This window comes from Lepidochelys kempii, chromosome 19 (assembly GCF_965140265.1).
Source record: "Lepidochelys kempii isolate rLepKem1 chromosome 19, rLepKem1.hap2, whole genome shotgun sequence".
Lineage (NCBI taxonomy): Eukaryota > Metazoa > Chordata > Testudines > Cheloniidae > Lepidochelys > Lepidochelys kempii.
In genome coordinates, this window is record NC_133274.1 from 12265242 (window position 1) to 12285704 (window position 20463).

Genomic DNA, 20463 nt, shown 5'->3' on the forward strand with positions numbered 1-20463 from the left:
CACGAAAGCTCATGCTCTAATAAATTGGTTAGTCTCTAAGGTGCCACAAGTCCTCCTGTTCTCCCTATCTCCAGTGACACATGAACCAGGCAAAATCATGTGATTACTGCAGAACTGAAACACCAATGGGCCCAGATACTGCAGTGGTGGCTTTATAAGAAATGTGATAGCTAGGCTAGGTACAATAGAAAAAAAGAGCTGACAGATTAGCTCAGTGGTTCTCAACCAGGGGTACGTGTACCCCTGGGCCTATGCGGAGCTCTTCCAGGGGGTACATCAACTCATCTAAATAGTTGCCTAGTTTTCCAACAGGCTACATTAAAAAACCCCTAGCGAAGTCAGTACAAACTAAAATTTCATACAATGACTTGTTTATACTGCTCGATATTCTATGCACTGCAATGTAAATACAATATTTATATTCTAGTTGATTTATTTTATAATTATAATTGTAACATGAGAAAGTCAGCCATTGTTCAGTACTAGTGGGGCTGTGACACTTTTGTATTTTTATGTTTGATTTTGTAAGCAAGTCATTTTTAAGTGAGGTGAAACTTGGGGTTAAGCCAAACACATCAGACTCCTGAAAGGGGTACAGTAGTCTAGAAAAGTTGAAAGCCACTGGATTATTTTGTCCCCAGAAAGAATTATTAATTTAAACTGAAAGTTTAAAACTATTTTAAGGGGGAGAAAGTGCAGCCTAGTGAATAGGGAAGGTGTCCTAGACATCAGGACTCCTGGCTTTGCCACTTTTCTGATCAAGTCACTTGACTTTATTGTGCCTCAGTTTACCCATCTATAAATGAACATAATATTTCCACCCTTCACAGGAGGTGGGTGAGGCCTCATTAGTTAAAAACTATTGATGGTTTTAAGATCCTCAGATAAAATAGAGCCACAGAAGTGCAGAGCATCAGCAGAAGGCCTTTTGCTGTATAATCTGGCACAGTTTTCTTCCTTCCTAACCCCCAATCTTGAAGGAAGCACCAAATTATACAAAGGAAATGATTTATTTTTAATAAAGAATCCATACAAGCTGGAAACATGAGAGTAGCAGGATTGCACTAGTCCATATGTAGCACAGCTTCATACCCACAAACAATAATAACAGACACCTGTAAATACACTGGGATTAAATCCTGGTGCTACATAGTCAGCGGGAGTTTTCCCATGGGCCAGGATTTCACCTAGGGCGTTTAATGCGCACTTGATTTTCGACAGATGCAGTATGCCTGGCTATGGAGGAACAGAGCTTGGATTTTTCTAACTAGATGCAAGATGGTACCATAATGTCACTCTTGTTTAGATCCAGGCTATGCCATTGAAATCTATGGCATTATACAGAGATAGGGGAGGGGGAAATCTGTCCCTGGGAGTTTACCATAGCAGTTTTTAAGTGTTCAAATGCAATCAAGCCATAAGGCTGAGCATAGGAGCATGATCAGCGAGGGAGTGTGGCTGACTGGACAGACACTTGTGGGACAGACAGGAGACATAGTTTCTATTTCCAGCTCTGCCTATGAGCTTGGGCCAGTCACTTCCCTGCTCTGTGCCTCAGTTTCCCCTCTGACCCCTTTATCTGTTTAAATTGCAAGCCCCTTTGGGCAGGGACTGTCTCTTACTATATGTTGGTATAGCACGTAGTACAATGGGGTCCCGATCTTGATGGAATACTAATAATGTACTTTTAAGGTCTCCTCAGTCTAGACCAAATAGTATAGGGTTACGCTAGAAAATGAGCAATTTGTTCTACAATTAACAAATTAATTAAAAGGGTGCCTAAGCATGATACTGGCCCTTTGCAAAGGGGTGAATCTCACCCCTCTGCACTGAGCACTGCAACTGAATTCTACCCTCTGGAAACATCTAATTGGCTTCCTCATGTCCTGAGAATTCTTTCACTCACCACATTCCTTAGGCACCCAAAATCAGGCCATGCCGGTTTCTTTGTAAAGCTAAAGTCTCTGGCATGTTTCAATAAAGCAGGGATTTGGGGATTTAATCCCTTGTAATGCCGTAAGAGCTGCACTCCTAGATTGCTAAAGGTTTTCTTAGTCCTAAAATTCAGTTAAAAATAAGTAATTAAAAAGTTTTAGAGCCAGTCCTGCAGTGTATTAAAAGGGATTTCCCCTGCTAAGAACCAAGGGAAAGCCTCTAGCAGCTAGTCAGTGGTGGGTCACTGGTCCTGGATTCCCTGTTCTCCACCTAAAGGGGGCAGTAGTGCACTTTCTACTATTCTGATGGAAGTCACCTACTACAATGGGTGAAAGCAAGTCCTGGAGGTTTTTATTTTCCCTAGAGACAAACAGAACTCCCATCCCCCTGATCCTCCAACTTTGCATCTCAGGCCCATCCCTAATTTATTTCTGAATCGGCTCATCCAGTCTCTCCTCCACCAATTCCATCCCTACTTCAGGTCCTAGTCCCTAACTTCTGGGTTAACATTGGCATTTTTCTTGTGGTTTTCGCCTCTTCTTCTGGGGATTGCAGGTTCTCTTGTGAATCACCTTCACCCCATCCCAGCCTTCCTGCAGATCGATCTCCTTGTTCTTCAGAGCCTCATAGATGGTGTTGGTCAAGGTCTCAAAGGCCAAGTCCACATTGGTGTTGCTTTTGGCAGATGTTTCAATGAAGCCTATGCCCAGGGAGGCTGCCAGCCCCTCTGCCTCCTCAGTGGAGACTTTGCAGTCTGACTTCAAGTCACTTTTGTGGCCAATCAGGAGGAAGATGACCTTCTCCATAATTTGGATGCTGGCCACTTCATGGTACCACTCAATGATGTGCTCGAAGGACTTACGGTTGGTCATGTCAAACACCAGGAGCACACCCACAGCATTCCGATAGAAAGACCTGGTGATGCATCTGGGAACACAAACGTAACAACTCAGTGAGCCCTTAACATTGCTTCTCACCTGCAAATGCCATCCAGGGACTAGGGCTGGTCTTCTAAGCCCCTACTGGCTTTTACTCACTTTGGGCCATGTGTTACCTTCAACCCCACACTCAGCTGGGGCCCTGCCCTTCTTTGCTACTTGATGACATAAACATTAGGTTTGGGAGAGGTGTCCCCCCACGTTTATCTTTTACATTAGAAATTCAGGTCTTGCCTCCTTTTTATTTTTCTGGAAGACTCTGTGGATAACTAGAGACCTAACTGTGGCCCCAGGCCCACATCTCGGAGGTATTTGGGTACCTAATTCCCGTTTATTTCAATAGGAGTTAGGCACCTAAATACCTTTAAGGATCTGGGCCCCAGAGATGGCAAAGAAATAAAACCTGATGAATTAATCAGGGAAGTGATTTTTAGTCAAACTTCTTGAAACTTTTTTCTGTTAACATCTATTTGACTCAAATACATTGCACACACTGAAGAGAAAAACATTTGTTGTTAAAGGTTAAATGCCCTCACCCCTTGAGGTAAGGGCTGAGAAACCACCCAATCCACCTTTCTGGTGCTCCAAGGAGCCCTTCGGCAGAACCAGGGAAGACAAGACATGAGGGTCCTGACACTTCTAATATAAAACACAAGCAGGAAAGAAATGTTTCAGGCTTTCTTCAGACATCATACAAAGACAAATAAGGGCAGATCCCCATTATGTCATCAGTCTTTAAGGATCTATGTTAAGAGGTTTTTTTCTGGGAGCAGATCCATCAAAGACTGGCCTTATGGTTTGGCTTCTCTCCTATGATCCAGCAAAGCGTCACTGGCTATGTGGGTGAGGAGTCTCCTTGCACAAGAGGAATCCCTGGGTTATGCAAGACTGATGTAGTAGCTCTATATCACTGCACCGCCCAGTCCTCAGCATGGCCAGGAAAAGGACGCCATAGTTGCAGTGCCTGTGGTCCCTGGCTGGTGTAATTTAGAGCAGCCCTGAAACATCTCTAAATTGTGCCAAGAGCCAAATAACCCCCTGACTGGTCCCTGGACCAGGGAGCTTCAGAGCTGGCTTAAAACCATCTTTGTGCCCCACACTTGGACCCAAGTCAAGCACAGCTCATGTAGACCTTAGAGACCGGGCTAGGGAGGCATGCGCTAGATTTTAAAACCACACCCCTCACTGTGTTATGGGAGCACTGGAATAGTGAGGGTTTTCAAGGCCTCTGGCCCAGGGGAGTTAGGCACCTAAATAGGCCCCTGCCCTAGGCCCTACTCCAGTTGTTTTGTGCTGCATTGGTGTGCTCCATGTAGCGTGTGTGCCATGAGGTAGGGAGAGCGTGCCTGGTGTTCAGTGCTAGTTGCCCCTTCACTCCTTAGAGCTAACGTCCCCCCCATGACCAGAAACCGCAGCACCTAGCAGTTGTAACTGATATAAGCTGCAGCTGTAGCTCCCCACAGGAGAGCTGATTTCAGTGGGGCTGTTTGCAGTGGTAAGAGCGGTTCCCCTGCGTAGATGTGCCAGACCAGGCCCATAACTAGTTATGCCATCGCCAGCCGCTCTGATCTCAAACCCTCAGCTCCCCCAGCAAACAAGGCTCTCAGCTAGTTGGATCCTTTTTCACACACAGAGGCATTATTTCTCCAGCCTGCAGGAATCACTGAACAGAACCATCCACGCCCCCACTCAGATCGCAACAATAGCAAACCCTGCCCTTCTAGACCCCAAGATTCCCCAGTGCTGTAAACTTTGTCCACGCTCTTTCCTGCTGCTCTTTCTCCATAAGAAAGGCAGGTCCCAGTAAAAAATGAGTGGGGGGTTACTGACAGCCAAATAAACAGTTGGAATTAACCCTACCTATAACAAAAACCCCACACTCTCCTATTGCAATGCAACCCCTCCCACCCAGGCCCCTCAGTGCAAACACACAAGCGTGACTGGGTGACTTCATCATGCACATGATCATGCTACAGCATGACATTGACAAAGCTGTAAAGAAAAGAAAACTGGAAACAAAAACCTTTTTTTAAAAAACAACAACCCTTGCTCAGGCCATTGGGGCAGGAAAGAGAAAGCACCAGATCAGGGATGATGTGTGTGTGTTGGGGTGAAGGGAACCGGTCTGGAGCTGGTGAGCTGGGTCCCCAGTTATGGGTATATGTGTCCGGTCTGGAGGGGCAGGCAGGGATCTGTGTGTCTGGAGAGATGGAGGGTTCTCTATGTGTGTGTCTCTCTCTGAAGGGATCTGGTCTCCGCAGACTGGATCTCTTTGGTATATGGGTAAGGGCCGTCTCAGGGATTCCTAAGGTTCTTATCTCAGGGCTGTGCCAATGCCAGGAAAATTATAACTCTGGGTGTGTGTGCGTGAGTGACTGGAGGGTGGGCCTGTGACTCTGGATGGGAGTGTCTGAGCCTGCAGGGTAAGGTAGCTCCAGTGCGCTGGGTGCTGTGGTGTGAAATGGGGCGATCTGGGTCTCTGGTCCCTCCTCACCTGAATCTCTCCTGGCCAGCTGTGTCCCAAAGCTGCAGCTTCACCTTGATGCCCGGAGGCAGCTCCATCATCTTGCTGTAGAATTCCACACCCACGGTGGGGCAGGGAGCCGGGATGAAGGAGCCCTCAGCGTAGCACCTCAGCAGGGAGGACTTGCCCACGGTGGAATCCCCCAGCAGGATGATCCGGAACTGGTAGTGCCAGTTACCATTCAGGTGAGAGATCGGAGGGGGTGGCACCGGCTCCATTCCAAGGAGGAGCAGCAGGGCTGGGGCTTGGTGGGACTGGAGCAGCCTTTGAATTAAGATGCAGATTCCCCAGAGGAAGCCTTGGGTGAATTGGCCTGGAGGAGGTTACAAACCCAGATCCTGGCATGGAATGACAGGAGAGAGAGACAAAGGAGAGAATTTAACCAGAGGTCTCCACCCTCATCCCATTAACCTCCTCTCACCCCACCCTAGTGGAGTCCCCTCTGGGAGCAAAGTTCTGCTATGGGGAGAGAGACACTCCCCCATTCCCTTTCCCAGCCTCAGGCCCTATCAGCTTCCCCCCCACCTCCACCCCCGCCAATAAACAGACAACTCCGCTGTATCAGATTACTGTCAGGATCACAGGGGAGGTGGGGGAGATGCAATTCTAGGAATGTAGCAGTTGCCAGACCAGATCAGACCTGGGGTCCATCTAACCCAGTGTCCTGTCTCTGACAGTGTCCAGCACCTGCTGCTTCAAAGGTCTGTGCAGGAAACTCCACAGTGGACAGTTATACCCACAGGAGAAGTTTCTTCCCGACCACAGGCTGTGGTTGGTTTATGCCATGAAACATGAGGGTTTATATACCCTCTGCAATGTTTTGTCCAGCCTAATGTCACCTTGGACACTTTAGAAAGACGTGTTCTTATTAGGGTCTTTCTTCACCTCTTGTACTAGTCAGTTCCACAGTGTCTCAACTATCCAAGTTAACTGAAAGAACACTCATTGATCTGCATTTGAATAGAGACCATCTCCACTCCCATTCAGGAGCACTGACAGTCCATGTGGCAATTACAGCAATTACTTATAGGGGAAAGTAATGTTAGGAAAGAGCTTGGTTTCCTGGTATTCAGTAATGAAGAACCACGATCATGTGCCTAGCCAGCTCTCCACAGACCCCCAGCAAGTGCCCCATGGAGCCCAGTTTGAGAGATCATTATCCGGCAGGAAGACCAGCAGTGGAATGTTAATGGTCATTTGGGATTGGTAGTGAGGTTTGCATTACTCATTTCTATTGTTTCCGTCTGTACTGACTCCCGGCTGTGTCTTCACTATGTTTCCCCCTCACCCCCTTAACATTTTCCCCGGTTGCTATCACCAGTGCAACGCCATTGATAGCAGCAATGGGGGGAACTCAAGTATAGACAGTGTGCTGGGATGGTCATTACATGGGATGGTGATTAAAATTCCTAGATTCCAAGGCCAGAAGGGACCATTGGAATCATTTAGTGAGACCGCGTGTATGACACAAGCCAGCCGTCCCAAGCACAATCCCACCCGAGCACCTGGCTCTGTATTCGAGCCGCACCTATGCTGCCGCAGTCATGCTGCTATTTTTAGGCGCTAGCTTGGGAGACTCAAACCATAAATGCTCTTCCTGGAAGGTTGCAATGCACCACTTATTGCACAGCCTCCAGAAATCTCACACACCGCAGCCCAATACAGAGTGACACCACAGGCTGCCCCCTAAGGCAGCGAAGCACAACTCACCCCACCTTGCTCCAGACTGCTTTTGATGCAAATCCCATGCTACCCTCAGAGCCCCTAACCTGCAAGCAGGAGCAGAAAGGCCCTTCAAATTTAAAGTGATAGCTGGTAATTTCAGCACAGTTCTCAATACACCACATGACATCCTGGCTCCGTTTAAGTCAAAGGGACTTAGAGGCATCAACAGGTTCAGCCTCTGCTTCATTCTCCACCGGGGTTGAAAACAGTTTGGCCTCTAGTCCACCCAAGCAATCTTGATCCCTGGAGGATCTCTCCATTAATGGCAGGTTTCAGAGTAGCAGCCGTGTTAGTCTGTATTCACAAAAAGAAAAGGAGGACTTGTGGCACCTTAGAGACTAACCAATTTATTTGAGCATAAGCTTTCGTGAGCTACAGCTTATGCTCAAATAAATTGGTTAGTCTCTAAGGTGCCACAAATACTCCTTTTCTCTCTCCATTAATGTGACAGTTTGGCCCTGTCTATCCAAGCAGCTCCATTGTTGTGCCCCTGGGATCAGAAGGGACAGAGAGAACCATTAAGAGGGAATTTTCCTAGTGCACACAGGGACCTTGACTTAATTAGGAAAGAGATTGTCTGTGAAGAAAATCCAAACACATGGAGCAAAGCAAAGAATGGATCAAATGAACTGATTCAATTGTCTCCAGATAAAGGAGTCCTGAAGACTCTGCAAACAATAGCAGCTTGTTCATTGCCTCCCTGTGGAGTGAGGCATGGAGGCCTCCTTTGTTATCAGCAAACAATCTGTCCCCTCCACCCGATGGGTCTGTTTATTCCAGGTAATAAAACATCTTCCTGGGCTAAATGACAGGAGTCAGAGTCAGGAAAGGAAAAAAGTGAGATAGTGGAACAAGGATGTGAACTAACTGAAATGTGGGCGCTTCGGCCCTGCTCTCCACAATGGCTGGGTTTTCAAAAGTGCTGAGCACCCAATGCACTGAAATCAATGGGAGGTCGAGGCTTAAATAACTTTGCAGATCTGAGCTGGAATCTTTTGAAAGACTGGCCTCTGACTGTGGGTGAGTGTTGAGCATTTCTGAATATCTATCTACCTATCTCCAACACCCATCTATCTAATTTAATCTATCTATCCCTATACACCCATCATCTATCTCTCTAATCTATCTATCTATCTAGCCCCAGGTTTCAGAGTGGTAGCTGTGTTAGTCTGTATCAGCAAAAAAACCGAGGAGGACTTGTGGCACCTTAGAGACTAACAAATGTATTTGGGCAGAAGCTTTCATGGGCTAAAACCCACTTCATCAGATGTATGCAGTGAAAAGTACAGTAGGAAGATCGATATACACAGAGAACATGTAAAAATAGGTGTTGCCATACCAACTGCAACGGGATTAATCAATGAAGGTGGGCTATTATCAGCAGGAGGGGGAAAAAAACTTTTGTAGTGATAATCAGGATGGCCCCTCTCAAACAGTTGACAAGAAGGTGTGAGTAACAGTAGGGGAAAATTAGCATGGGGAAATAGTTTTTACTTTGTGTAATGACCCATCCGCTCCCAGTCTCTATTCAAGCCTGATTTAATTTAATTTAAGTGTCCAGTTAGCAAATTAATTCAAATTCTGCAGTTTCTCGTTGGAGTCTGTTTTTGAAGTTTTTTTGTTGGAGAATTGCGACTCTTAGGTCTGAAATTGAGTGACCAGGGAGGTTGAAGTGTTCTCCGACTGGTTTTTGAATGTTATAATTCTTGATGTCTGATTTGTGTTCATTTATTCTTTTGTGTAGAGATTGTCTGGTTTGGCCAATGTACATGGCAGAGGGGCATTGCTGGCACATGATGGCATATATCACATTGGTAGATCTGCAGGTGAACGAACCTCTGATGGTGTGGCTGATGTGATTAGGCCCTATGATGGTGTCCCCTGAATAGATATGTGGACAGAGTTGCCAACGGGCTTTGTTGCAAGGATAGGTTCCTGGGTTAGTGTTTTTGTTGTGTGGTTGCTGGTGAGTATTTGCTTCAGGTTGGGGGGCTGTCTGTAAGCGAGGACTGGCCTGTCTCCCAAGACCTGTGAGAATGAGGGATCGTCCTTCAGGATAGGTTGTAGATCCTTGATGATGCGTTGGAGAGGTTTTAGTTGGGGGCTGAAGGTGATGGCTAGTGGCGTTCTGTTATTTTCTTCGTTGGGCCTGTCCTGGAGTAGGTGATTTCTGGGTACTCTTCTGGCTCTGTCAATCTGTTTCTTCACTTCAGCAGATGGGTATTGTAGTTGTAAGAACGCTTGATAGAGATCTTGTAGGTGTTTGCCTCTGTCTGAGGGGTTGGAGCAAATGTGGTTGTATCTTAATCTAGAGCTTGGCTGTCGACAATGGATTGTGTACTACAGTGCTCATAAGCGATGGTCACATAAACACCACCCTATACCGGAAACCTACTGACCGCTATGCTTACCTACATGCCTCTAGCTTCCATCCAGACCACACCACACGATCCATTGTCTACAGCCAAGCTCAGGGGGGCTGGCAGAAGGTGATGGGGGATGGCAAGGGGCTGGGAATAGAAGGGGGTGTTCATGTTGCGAGTGTCCCTTTTGGTGGAAAGACTTTCAAAGAGGAAAGTTTTGCAGCAGTTCCTACAAATGGTCAGAAGCTGGGGGCACCGGGTCCCTTCTGGAAGTTCGTTCCATAGCCGGAGCCGCTCACCTGAGAATGCCTTGTCCCCATCTCTCACGTGCTTCATCATCACCTTTGTTTCATTTGACGGGAAGATGAGGAGAAGAGATATTTCACCCAGCTGCAGAAATTAGGGCAATCCAAAGCAGTCCAACCTGATACCGGTCACGTTGCTCTCTTGTATGTTGTTGGCTATGAAATTGACATGCCTTAACTGCCAGCCCGATGAGCCATCGGCTCAGGGCAGCTTTGACTTTGAGCTCGGAGGGGATCCACACACACTGCTTTATGGCTACCGCTAAACCCCAAGGTGACCAAACAAATTTAGCGAATGCCTAAGGCGCTGGAAGAGTCATTGCTTCAAATCCAGCTCAGACCCATAGTGAGTAAGGCCACGTCTGCAATTAGAATTGTGGCCACTATAGCAATGTGGGCTGGGGTGTGATTTTTTTTTAATTACATTTTTATACCAGTAAAAGCTTCAGCATAGACACAGTTATACTGACAAAATGGCACTTTTCCTGGTATACTTATTTTGTTCAGGGAACGGGTCTAAGCTATGCTGGCAAAAGCACTGCTTTGTGAGATATGCTGCATCTTCCCTCTGTGGCAAACCATTTTTAGTGCAGACCAGGCCTAAGGCTGAAGTGGATGCATTCGCCACTGAAGTTTGTAGGAGTGGCACCCAACTTACTCCAGGGCTGTCCTGGGTGCTAGAAGTTGCTTCCATCTGATATGAGCTGTGGGCTCTCCAGCATGTTCCTCCTGAACAAGTGTTCCAGGCTCACAAACATCTCAGATGCTGCTAACCAGCTGCCCTTGCAATGGAGAGGCAGCTATGTACAAAGTGAGCCATGGAGATGCTCCCCCTCTCAAGGTGGGAACACTTTGGTGGGGGTGGGGGAAATCTGCCCTGCTACTGCTGGTGATGTAGCTTATTTGTGGATAAGGGATTTCAGTTTACAGGCTGGCACCCCCTCCTCCTGGTACTGGCCAAATCACCCCTCCATCAGTCCAGCAAGTTGGATGCAGGGGGCTCCCCTCTCACTGTGGGGCTTTTTTTCTAGTCCCTTGTCTGTTCGTGTACCCATCCTCTTGGCAGCAGCCACTGACTCTAGGCTCCTACTCAGATCACTGGGCACTGTCTGAAGTTCTTTGCTCAGTGACACCCTCTGGATCCTTGATTTGACCCCTATGACCTGCACCCCCATCCCTATTGTTCATAATCAGTTTAATTCCGGGCTCTTCTGTTGCCACCACCCACCGAGCCGGCTGGACCCAGCACGGGCAGTAAGGCATCCATGTTAAATGCTCTCAGCACCCAGGTTTAACTGTGGAAAGGGACAGGGTACAAAGGAGGAGAATGGACAGGGTTACTTTCCTGTATGGCTGTTTGCAGCTCTCCCCTTTCTGCACCTTGGGAGCAGGAAGGATGGAGCTGGGGCAGGGCACCTCATGGAGCATCTGTAATAGATACTGTTCTGTCTCTACACCCGCTTCCCATCACCCAATAGCATCAGGAGCCGTTCTTTTATTACAAGGGTCTTTGCAACTACGGAAGGCTGAGCAAAGGGCTGACAATGCTTGACACAGGCAGATCCTTCAAGCACACCACGGGGTGGGAAGTTTCGTGGGGCAGCAGTTCTCATGCAACATATTGACCTTTCCTTTCCTCACACTCCAGCCGAGGCTCTCAAAGCACTTTGCAGACATCAATAAATTAACGCCTTTGCCTAGGAAATAATGTTCATTCTTTATCCGTTTTGTGGGGACAGTAGCAGGAGCCACCCAATGAGACAGGGCAGAAGTGGAAAGTGAACGCAAGTCTCCCATTGGCAGCCCATTTCCCCTTCTTTAGCCACAACCCAATTTGTACCCATTTGATATTTCTAGGCCGAGATGATTTTTTTGGGGCAGCAAATGGGTGCCTGAATCTTGGCTCCCAAATCCATGCTTAGGCATCTAAATTCATGGCTTCATTTTCTAAGTACCACAGGGTCAGTTGTGATACCAATAAAATAAAAACCAGCAGGACCTTAAAGGGGAAAAGGCAAAATACCATATTTATTGTGAATACAGAAAGAATCATAGTAAGCAGTTAGTTATAGCTATAACATTCCATTCAATCTCATTTATTCACACATTCATTCATACAAACACACACAGGTTCTGCAAGGTTGTTATCATAGTTACCAGCCTTAGGAATTGCTCATGCCAAGCCACTGGTCAGGTGGCCTGGACACGAGGAAGGAGCAGGGCCTCATCAGATGCACATCTGATGCTCATGGAAGTTGGTTTGCAGACTCAGACCCCAAAGTTCTCACTTTCTAGAGTCCATTTTTATAGTAATTTCTTCTTATGCCAGTCTGTGGGAATTGCTTCATCATGCTGTTGCTGAATCACTCAGCAGATGGCACATTCCTGACAGCTCTGTGCTGCCTGATGTTATCTTCTTTGGTTCTCCCATTCTTGAGGCTGTTGGGTGGATTCCAGTCTGCCCTCCAGGGGTCCTCTGGTTATTTCCACTTGATGCCTTCTTCAGCCAATGGACACTGGATTCTTAGGCTGGCACCTCCCTGATCATTCAGTTATTATCCACACCAAGCATCCATCTACATACATCCTCTATCTTTATTTTAATCACAATTGTTAAAGCAAGATGAATACAAGAAAAGGGCGGGGAGTCTCTGGGTGCTGTTTCTGTTGTTACAGAGTATTGCTTTGAGTCTCTCTGTGTGAGTAGTTGTTACAAAGAATTGCTTTGAGAACAGATTGTCTTAGAATGTACTAACACAATTAGCAGCTTGCAAGTTTCACACAGAGGGAGAGAAACAGTACCAAAAACCAAGAGACCTCTTAATTAGGAATACCCTGGAATTTAAACTATGGGGAATCAAACTCATTTGTGATTTTAATACAGAACTTCTTTAATATGATCCAACACAGTCTCCCCACTGCTTTCAGGGGAGGGAGAATGGCAATTCCTGCACCTATGCTTATGGGGCAGAGGGAATGCAGCCCTCCCCTGACTTCCTTAGTTAGAGAATGCTGATTCCACCCACTCTTTCACAGTGGAAACTGCCTCAGCAATATTTTCAGGGAAGAAACAACCTCAGCCCCAGGCTTCCCGCAAGGGGTATGTGGCCTTATGTCCAGGATTGTAACAAGGGGAGAGGAGGGAAGGGATGTGTGTCTCCTCATGGGCTTTGGGGAGCATGTGAAATCCTTCCCACCCCTGGTTTAAGCGTGGAGGGGGAAACGCAGCCCACACCCACACTGACAGACTTGGGAAAGGTGGTAAGTGGCCCCCACCCCTGCATTTGGCTTTTACAAACAGAATACATAACTGGGGTGGGTTTGTAACGTGGATGAAGATTAGTAGGGGGTGTTACCTGGTAATGGACAAAATTTCCCATCTCACTATCTTATCCTAGGGTATTATTCTGCTGCCCATCACCATGGTATCTGAGCATGTAAAATCAATAGGAAAACAGTAAAGACCCTACTAGCCTGCAGCACCATGTGACAATTGGTGTTTGCCTTCTTCCCCACATTCTCATTTTAACATACCTGCAACTAAAGTAAGGGTCACTTGAATGCAGTGACAAATTATCACTTAGGCCTTGTCTATATTGCAGCTGCTACAGTAACAGTAACCATACCCCTTTCTGGCGCCTGACTTTATTAACCAGCCCGTTGATTTGCTTTTAGTTCCATCATTGCTGAGTTGAAAATCCCTGTAAGACAGGGATTTTCAATTCACTTTCTCTAGTCTCTCCAGTAATGTTTGGATAGAAACCCACCTCACCACCATGGCCACCTACAAGGTCAGAAAAACCTTAACAGTTATCTTTTGTCTGTCTACAGTTCAGAGTACCCTTGTTAATCTGGGAACACCTAGCTCTTACACAACGCCTAGCTTACATAGATCTTTTCATCATTAGATCTCAGTGTGCTTTACAAAAAAGGCACATTTTAGCTTGGGAATCTGAGGCACAGAAGCAAAGTGACTTTCCCTAGCTCATGGTTTCTCAAGCCATGGGTTGGCACCCAAAATAAAGGGTTGTGTGGCAGCTGGTGTCCCACAGGGCTGGCTGGGATCACTTCTGTGCTCCACGCATTGCAACCTCTGGGGACCCAGGGCAGCTCAAGTTTGGCCCAGACATCACCACAACAGGAATCCAGGTACGCCAAGTTTGAGTCAGTGGCACTGCAATCCCCAGAGCCAGCTCACAACTCCACACTCAAACTTGGTCCAGTCAGGGCAGCAGGTCCAAACCCAGCCAGCCCCACAGCACAGGAGCCATCACTGTGGGGTGAGTGCCAGGCAGGACCCAACCCCCTGGGGGACAGGATCTGACCGAAACCACCCCAGGGCCTCCACCCCCAGACTATTTACTGAGTCACAACAGGACATAAACATTTACAAATGGGTCCCAAGCCCACAAAGGTTGGGAACCACAGGCCTAGCTCACCCAGCAGCAGAGCTGGGAACAGAAATCAAGACCATAGGCCAGTCAGTTTAATTACCAACTAAAAGTTTGAACAGAAAAGTCTGAGGCAAAAATTTCTTTGACTGCTGCATTTATTATTTCCTGATTCCCTATACAGGGGAGTTTTTACTAAGAACACAAGCTCTCTGGAAAGGACAGTCCTTGTATTGTGTATTGATACAGATGCAGTTGAGCCTGTAAACAATTTCCCAGGATGTGTGAGTAGCGCTAGGTAATTTTCATACGCAAGAGAAGGGATGGGCCCCTACCCTGCGGAGCTTGCAGTCCAAGAACAGGCAGACAGAGGTAAGGGAAGAGGATTTTCTATGCAGGATAATGTTCTTTGGGAAGCAGAAACATAGCTTTTAAGAGGGACTGAAAGTTGGAGGAGACAGTCCAGTCTATGTTCCACTCTGATCTGAAAAAAAAAAATAAAGGTAGCTATGGAGTGAAGTGTGCAGCCTGACTTCCTGCTAGACCCAACCACACCAGGTAGGGATTTTAAACACAGCCCAGCTGTTCTGTTAACGATGGGTGCCTGGCCTCAGCCCCATATCCGCAGGATTCATCCAACAGTCACCATTTAAAAGGAGTCATCACTGACCAGGCAGAGTTAAGCAGAGGTCTGTATGTGGCTGTGCATTGCACCAGCATTTCCTATTAGACTCAGTTTCTGCAGAAACCAAGCTTGTCACTGAGTGACATTTCTAGCTCATATGGTTGCAGAGAAACCCCCAGTGCTAGAGCCTTCAGAACAAGTCAGAGGAATCACACTTCAGTTAGCTACCTCTGTGCAATTTAAGTTTCACTACAATGATTGGAACAGCCTTTTTACTAAAGCAGCCACCAGCTGCTCTGAGTAGAGCAGTCCTACTCCCTGAGATATGGGGCCAGATCCTCAGCTGGTGGAAACTTACCTAGTTTCATGAATATCAATAGTGCTAAGCTGACTTACCTGAAATCAGTCTATGGATAAAGTTAATTTCAGAAGTCCCTGTAGTGTTCAGATGGTGAGAGTAAGGCCATTTAAGATGCCATGCGCCCCAGGAGGCAAGTTAGCCATCAAGGTTTTTGAAGCTGTTGCCATGTCATATGGGGGTGGGGGTGTCTTGTTTTAATACCAGTTCAGAGTCAAATCAGAGTGACTAACTCTAGAATCTGTCTGTTCTGCATCTGGAGCGTTGGTCAGGGATGTCAAACATGACAATTATTAGCTCAATGGCTCTTTAGCTCAGTTATTTGGAAGCTTACTTTGCCCATCCACAGGTCTTTCCAGAGTTCTAGCCCCTTGGGAGACACTATCATGTTCCACTAGGTGGCAAGACCGACTGGCCAGTCCATTAGCTCCCCTTGGCAGCATCAGCCTCTTCCATTTAGCAAGAGATCTCTGTGAAAGGCAAAAACGGATTTGGAATTAGATCTGAAGTACACAGGTCTTTATGTACAGAAGAATGCACCAAATCAGCAGGAATACAGCCCAAAACACCAGCCCCTCTGAAATTCAAAGAGGGGAGGAGAAGCATTATCTAACGATCCCTTCTGGCCCTAATTTATTAACACATTCCAAAAGAAAGTTGCACTGAGCAGTTTAAGATATTTACCTAGACACCCCCCCCCCACACACCACTATACAGAGTTACATTTCACCCAGGGCTTTGTAGATAAATTGCGGTGTTCCAAGCCAGCCCCCTCTCAGTGCAGAACTGTTCTAGCAGAGAGAATGGGACCAACTTGCATTTCACTTTCCCTCCTTTTTTGACCATGAGATCGGTGTTCAGATCTGATGGGAAAGGGATCTGGAGGTGAAGGAAGCCCCACTTCTGCGCTGAAGAGAGTTGTCAATCTCACCTTGCATGATAGCTGCTGTGTGCCCACTTCATGCCATCCAGCAGGCAAGAGATCTCAGAACTGCTCAGGGTTCAGAAGGGCGCCTCCAGATGGCCCTAGGAAACAGATTTGCACCATCTTGACAGTCAGTTAAGAACAGGGCTGCAGATGCCACAGAAGTAGGAACTCATTCAATTAAGGGCCTCTAAACAAGAAGAGCACCACATCAAATAAGCCAATGCCCTGCAAGTGAAAGCTTATAGGAGAGGTGAGTGACAGCCATCGGCACACAGGGCTTAGCTGCCAAAGTCTCTCCTCCTTGTTCTTGCATGTAGTTGGAGATCCTGTGGCTATTTCACTGAGCCACAGCTCTTGGTTTTACATGCACTCCAAATGCTCAGTACTCATTCAGTGAGGCTGGGGGGATGGGGAGATTAAAGGATAGGTAGTGTGGACTAGTGGACAAAGCACTGGACAGAGACTCAGGAGAGCTGGGTTTTATTCCAACCTCTGCCACTGGCCAAGTTCCTTCCCCTATTTGTGCCTGTTTCCATATCTGTAAAATGGGGATACCACCACCAACCTTTATAAAAGGTGTTGCGATCAACAGATCAAAAGCTCTGTACAGCTGCTGGGTGCTAGGCAATCCAGGCTGCAGGGAGAGGGACTGAAATAGCATCTGGCACTAAGGCTGGTGTAAATCTTTAGGGCCCACTCTGTGCCTGCACAGAGACAGCAGAGGGGCTACCCCAGGGACTCTGAACCTGAAGGTGAGAGACAGAAATGATCACCAGAACATGAGCTAATTGCAAACCACAGCAAGTGGTTTCCATCCCATTTAGTATTTTGCCTTCAAGCCCCCACAGACCTGGCTGCTCTGCAACCAATTGTCACTCCTACTCAGCCAATAACCAGCACCAAAAACTGAGCAACATCTCGCACTCACCTGCCGGATTTGGCAGCAGGTGAAAGCAGGTAGTCTCCAGGACAGGGGCACCAGCTCCTCACTTAAAGAGAGGGGGGAAAAAAACAAACAGCCCATTAGCCCACCACAATCTCAGGCTTATGGACACGAAGTGCTACTGGAACAGGAAACAGCCCTTCCAAATGACAAAGCCTGAAAATGAACAGTCCTTGAGATAGCTCTACAAGTCTGTATCTAGATACAGGCCCCTCTCCCATCCCTAGATACCTCTGGGCCAGGCAAAGCCTGTGCATAGACACTCCTAGCACATGTATTTTCCTGAAATGTTGCTGGACAGTTACAATGGAACAAACTGAACAGCGACCGTCAAGGAAAACAGGTCACTTTTGGCTCCTTTTTGACCACGTCAGCTACACAAGAGAGACAGACGCAGCTTCGATAGGGCCGTGGGAATGTTGGAGGGCACTTCTGGGGGAGGAAAAGTCAAACAAAGCATGCCCAATTATTGTTGGCTTCCTTAACCATGCTGCTCAGCTTACCTGCTGACCAACAGAAGCCACGCTCTTCCACCCCACCCCACCCCCCCCCCCCTCCGGCCCCGCTTCAGCGGGCAGCTTTTTAAAAACCCAACGGAACACGAGTGTAGAGCAAACCACTTACCCTGCTGGGAAAGCAAGTGAAAGCAATACCAGGCTCATGCCTGAGTGGTTCCAGCATCTCAAGGCTCCGTCCCAGCATCTGGAAGAGAGGAATGGCAGGATAAAAATTGATCTCTAGTAAATAAGCAATATATCATTCACCATTTTATGACATACTAAAAATGTAAATTAATGATAATTTAAGAATATTAAGCTATATAATTGCTTAAATACAGGTGTATAGTTATAGTACACCCACCTAGGTAGCAAAAAGATGTACCAAATCTAGTGTAAAGGCTCTATTTAGTTTTAGACCAACTTGTTTTAATGCTTATATCAATTTAACTGAAGCGCAAATAGAAAAATTATTAAAAATCAATTATTTAAATCACCCCACTCTGGGCAGGATCTACACAAGTCTGGGGAGCAGATGCTGTTGAAGGCTTCACGACCTCGCTACATGTGAAATAGTGGAGATGGCACTTCAATGGGGGTGAGGGGAATCTCTCTTCCACCTCCTAAGACAGCTTTCGGGCCTCATATTATTGCCATACACAAAATTCACCCACCTAGTGAAACACCTTATTCAGGACCACCCCCTTTCTAACACCACCAAACACAGGCCTCTGTCAATTTGCAGGCACACAGCTTCCTGCAGTGTTTTGTTCCTGTGTGCAAAACCAACCACCCATCCCTACTACTAGGCATCAGCCTTTGCACACAGGGTGCTTAGCTGCCTCTTCACAGGCTCGTGGGATAGACCCCAGGGCCATGCTCACTTCCTGCTCCAGCACCTCCCAAGTCAGTCTCACAAGTTTAAAAAAAAATACTGCCTGAACCCCAGCACCTCTTTAATTACAAATTAAGCAACAAACACAGGAGACCCTTTCAGGCACATAGTGAGGTGCAAACCCAGATGACCCTCTCCCCCCAGACCCACAACAGAGCCTCCCCGGATTTACAGCTAAACAGCCCTTTAAGTCTTCCCAGCTGTAGAGCCCTGCAAATCCCCGGGGGAACGGCTTTATATCCCAGGGCTCTGACAGCAAGAGCCGGGTGGGCAGGTTGAGGAACTTGCGGTGCAGACCCTCCACCTGCCCTGGGCAGGGGGTCCGAGCAGCCCCCTGTCCGTGTCCCTGCCCCCCAGCCCAGCCCAGGGGGCTTGGAGGCGCAGCGCGGCCAGAGTAAGCAGAGCCCTGCGAATCCACAGGCCATTTCTGCAGCTCGGATGCGGATACACTTTTTTGTCCCCAGCAGGGCTCTCCCCAGCTGCCCCTGCTAGGATCAGCGCTTGCCCGCCCCAGCCAGGTGGGAGTCCACCCCGGACCTGCAGAGCCCCATTCCGTGGGGAGGCCCAGGGAGGGACCCTTTGTATTTCCAACACCTACAAAATATTACAGCCCAACCCGCCCCCCAGAAACTTGAGCAGCCCCAGCTCAGCTTGCAGGGGGCAGAGCACCCAGACGCCCCCGGGGAAGAGAGGATGGCGGCGGATTGCAAACGCCCCCGGGCCCTACCCGAGCGATCGTCTCCCACGCGCACCCAGCCGCGGACCACACAGGAAAAGAGGGAGGCGTCTCCGGAACGTGGCTTTTAAGAGTCAGCCCTGCCAGCGGCGATGCTCTGATTGGCTCCTCCGCGAGGGCGTTCTGCAAAGCCTTCTGGGAGCTGTAGTTCAACTCGCTTGCCCCCTGTATCCAGGCAGCCTGTCTGGCGACCTGCCTTTAGCCTGTAACTAGCATAGGCACACTGAGGTTGCAAAGCCAGGGGCTGAAAAGTTAGGAAGCTCCGGAGTTGAGGCTGTCTTGTCTGTGCCATCTGAAAGCTGATGTACTCAATGTTTTCTTTGCCTCTGTCTTCACGAACAAGGTCAGCTCCCAGACTGCTGCACTGGGCAGCACAGCATGGGGAGGAGGTGACCAGCCCTCTGTGCAGAAAGAAGTGGTTCAGGACTATTTAGAAAAGCTGGACGAGCACAAATCCATGGGGCCGGACGAGTTGCATCCGAGAGTGCTAAAGGAGTTGGCGGATGTGATTGCAGAGCCATTGGCCATTATCTTTGAAAACTCATGGTGATCGGGGGAAGTCCCGGAAGACTGGAAAAAGGCTAATGTAGTGCCCATCTTTAAAAAAGGGAAGGAGGAGGATCCTGGGAACTACAGGCCAGTCAGCCTCACCTCAGTCCCTGGAAAAATCATGGAGCAGGTCCTCAAGGAGTCAATTCTGAAGCACTTAGAGGAGAGGAAAGTGATCAGGAACAGTCAGCATGGATTCACCAAGGGCAAGTCATGCCTGACTAATCTAATTGCCTTTTATGATGAGATAACTGGCTCTGTGGATGAAGGGAAAGCAGTGGACATGTTGTTCCTTGACTTTAGCAAAGCTTTTGACACGGTCTCCCACAGTATTCTTGCCAGTAAGTTAAAGAAGTATGGGCTGGATGAATGGACGATAAGGTGGATAGAAAGCTGGCTAGATTCTCGGGCTCAACGGGTAGTGATCAATGGCTCCATGTCTAGCTGGCAGCTGGTATCTAGCGGAGTGCCCCAAGGCTTGGTCCTGGGGCTGGTTTTGTTCAATATCTCATAAATGATCTGGAGGATGGTGTGGATTGCACCTTCAGCAAGTTTGCAGATGACACTAAACTGGGAGGAGAGGTAGATACGCTGGAGGGCAGGGATAGGATACAGAGGGCCCTAGACAAATTAGAGGATTGGGCCAAAAGAAATCTGATGAGGTTCAACAAGGACAAGTGCAGAGTCCTGCACTTAGGATGGAAGAATCCCATACACCGCTACAGACTAGGGACCGAATGGCTTGGCAGCA

General features: G+C 47.8%; 1 protein-coding gene, 1 long non-coding RNA gene and 3 other non-coding genes across 6 annotated transcripts; all 5 read right to left on the bottom strand.

The window, feature by feature from the left end:
• Window positions 1-2058: 2058 nt before the first annotated feature.
• On the bottom strand, window positions 2059-5615 carry RAB42 (RAB42, member RAS oncogene family). Its single transcript, XM_073318094.1, has 2 exons — window positions 5368-5615; window positions 2059-2862 (listed from the first exon to the last, which is right to left on the bottom strand). The coding sequence occupies exons 1-2, from the start codon at window positions 5613-5615 to the stop codon at window positions 2439-2441; spliced, it is 672 nt and encodes a 223-aa protein (XP_073174195.1). The 3' UTR covers window positions 2059-2438.
• An 8706-nt stretch (window positions 5616-14321) lies between these two features.
• On the bottom strand, window positions 14322-19210 carry LOC140900416 (uncharacterized). Of its 2 annotated transcripts, none has more exons than XR_012155622.1 (6): window positions 19155-19210; window positions 17660-17737; window positions 17021-17081; window positions 16096-16190; window positions 15499-15634; window positions 14322-14665 (listed from the first exon to the last, which is right to left on the bottom strand). It is a non-coding gene; the product is annotated as an uncharacterized lncRNA (long non-coding RNA). The 2 variants fall into 2 exon arrangements; XR_012155623.1 differs by having other exon boundaries at window positions 15203-15634.
• On the bottom strand, window positions 14784-14855 carry LOC140900610 (small nucleolar RNA SNORD99). Its single transcript, XR_012155679.1, has one exon. It is a non-coding gene; the product is annotated as a small nucleolar RNA SNORD99 (small nucleolar RNA).
• LOC140900604 (small nucleolar RNA SNORA44) lies at window positions 16330-16462 on the bottom strand. Its single transcript, XR_012155673.1, has one exon. It is a non-coding gene; the product is annotated as a small nucleolar RNA SNORA44 (small nucleolar RNA).
• Window positions 17306-17449, bottom strand: LOC140900603 (small nucleolar RNA SNORA16B/SNORA16A family). The gene has a single exon (XR_012155672.1). It is a non-coding gene; the product is annotated as a small nucleolar RNA SNORA16B/SNORA16A family (small nucleolar RNA).
• Window positions 19211-20463: the final 1253 nt, after the last annotated feature.

Bases quoted from the DNA above. Each gene is read 5' to 3' on its own strand.
- RAB42 (XM_073318094.1), bottom strand. From the start codon at position 5,615: ATGGAGCCGGTGCCACCCCCTCCGATCTCTCACCTGAATGGTAACTGG. The intron at 2,863-5,367 runs GTGAGGAGGGAC...TTGTGTTCCCAG, and splicing joins GCTGGCCAGGAGAGATTCAG to ATGCATCACCAGGTCTTTCT.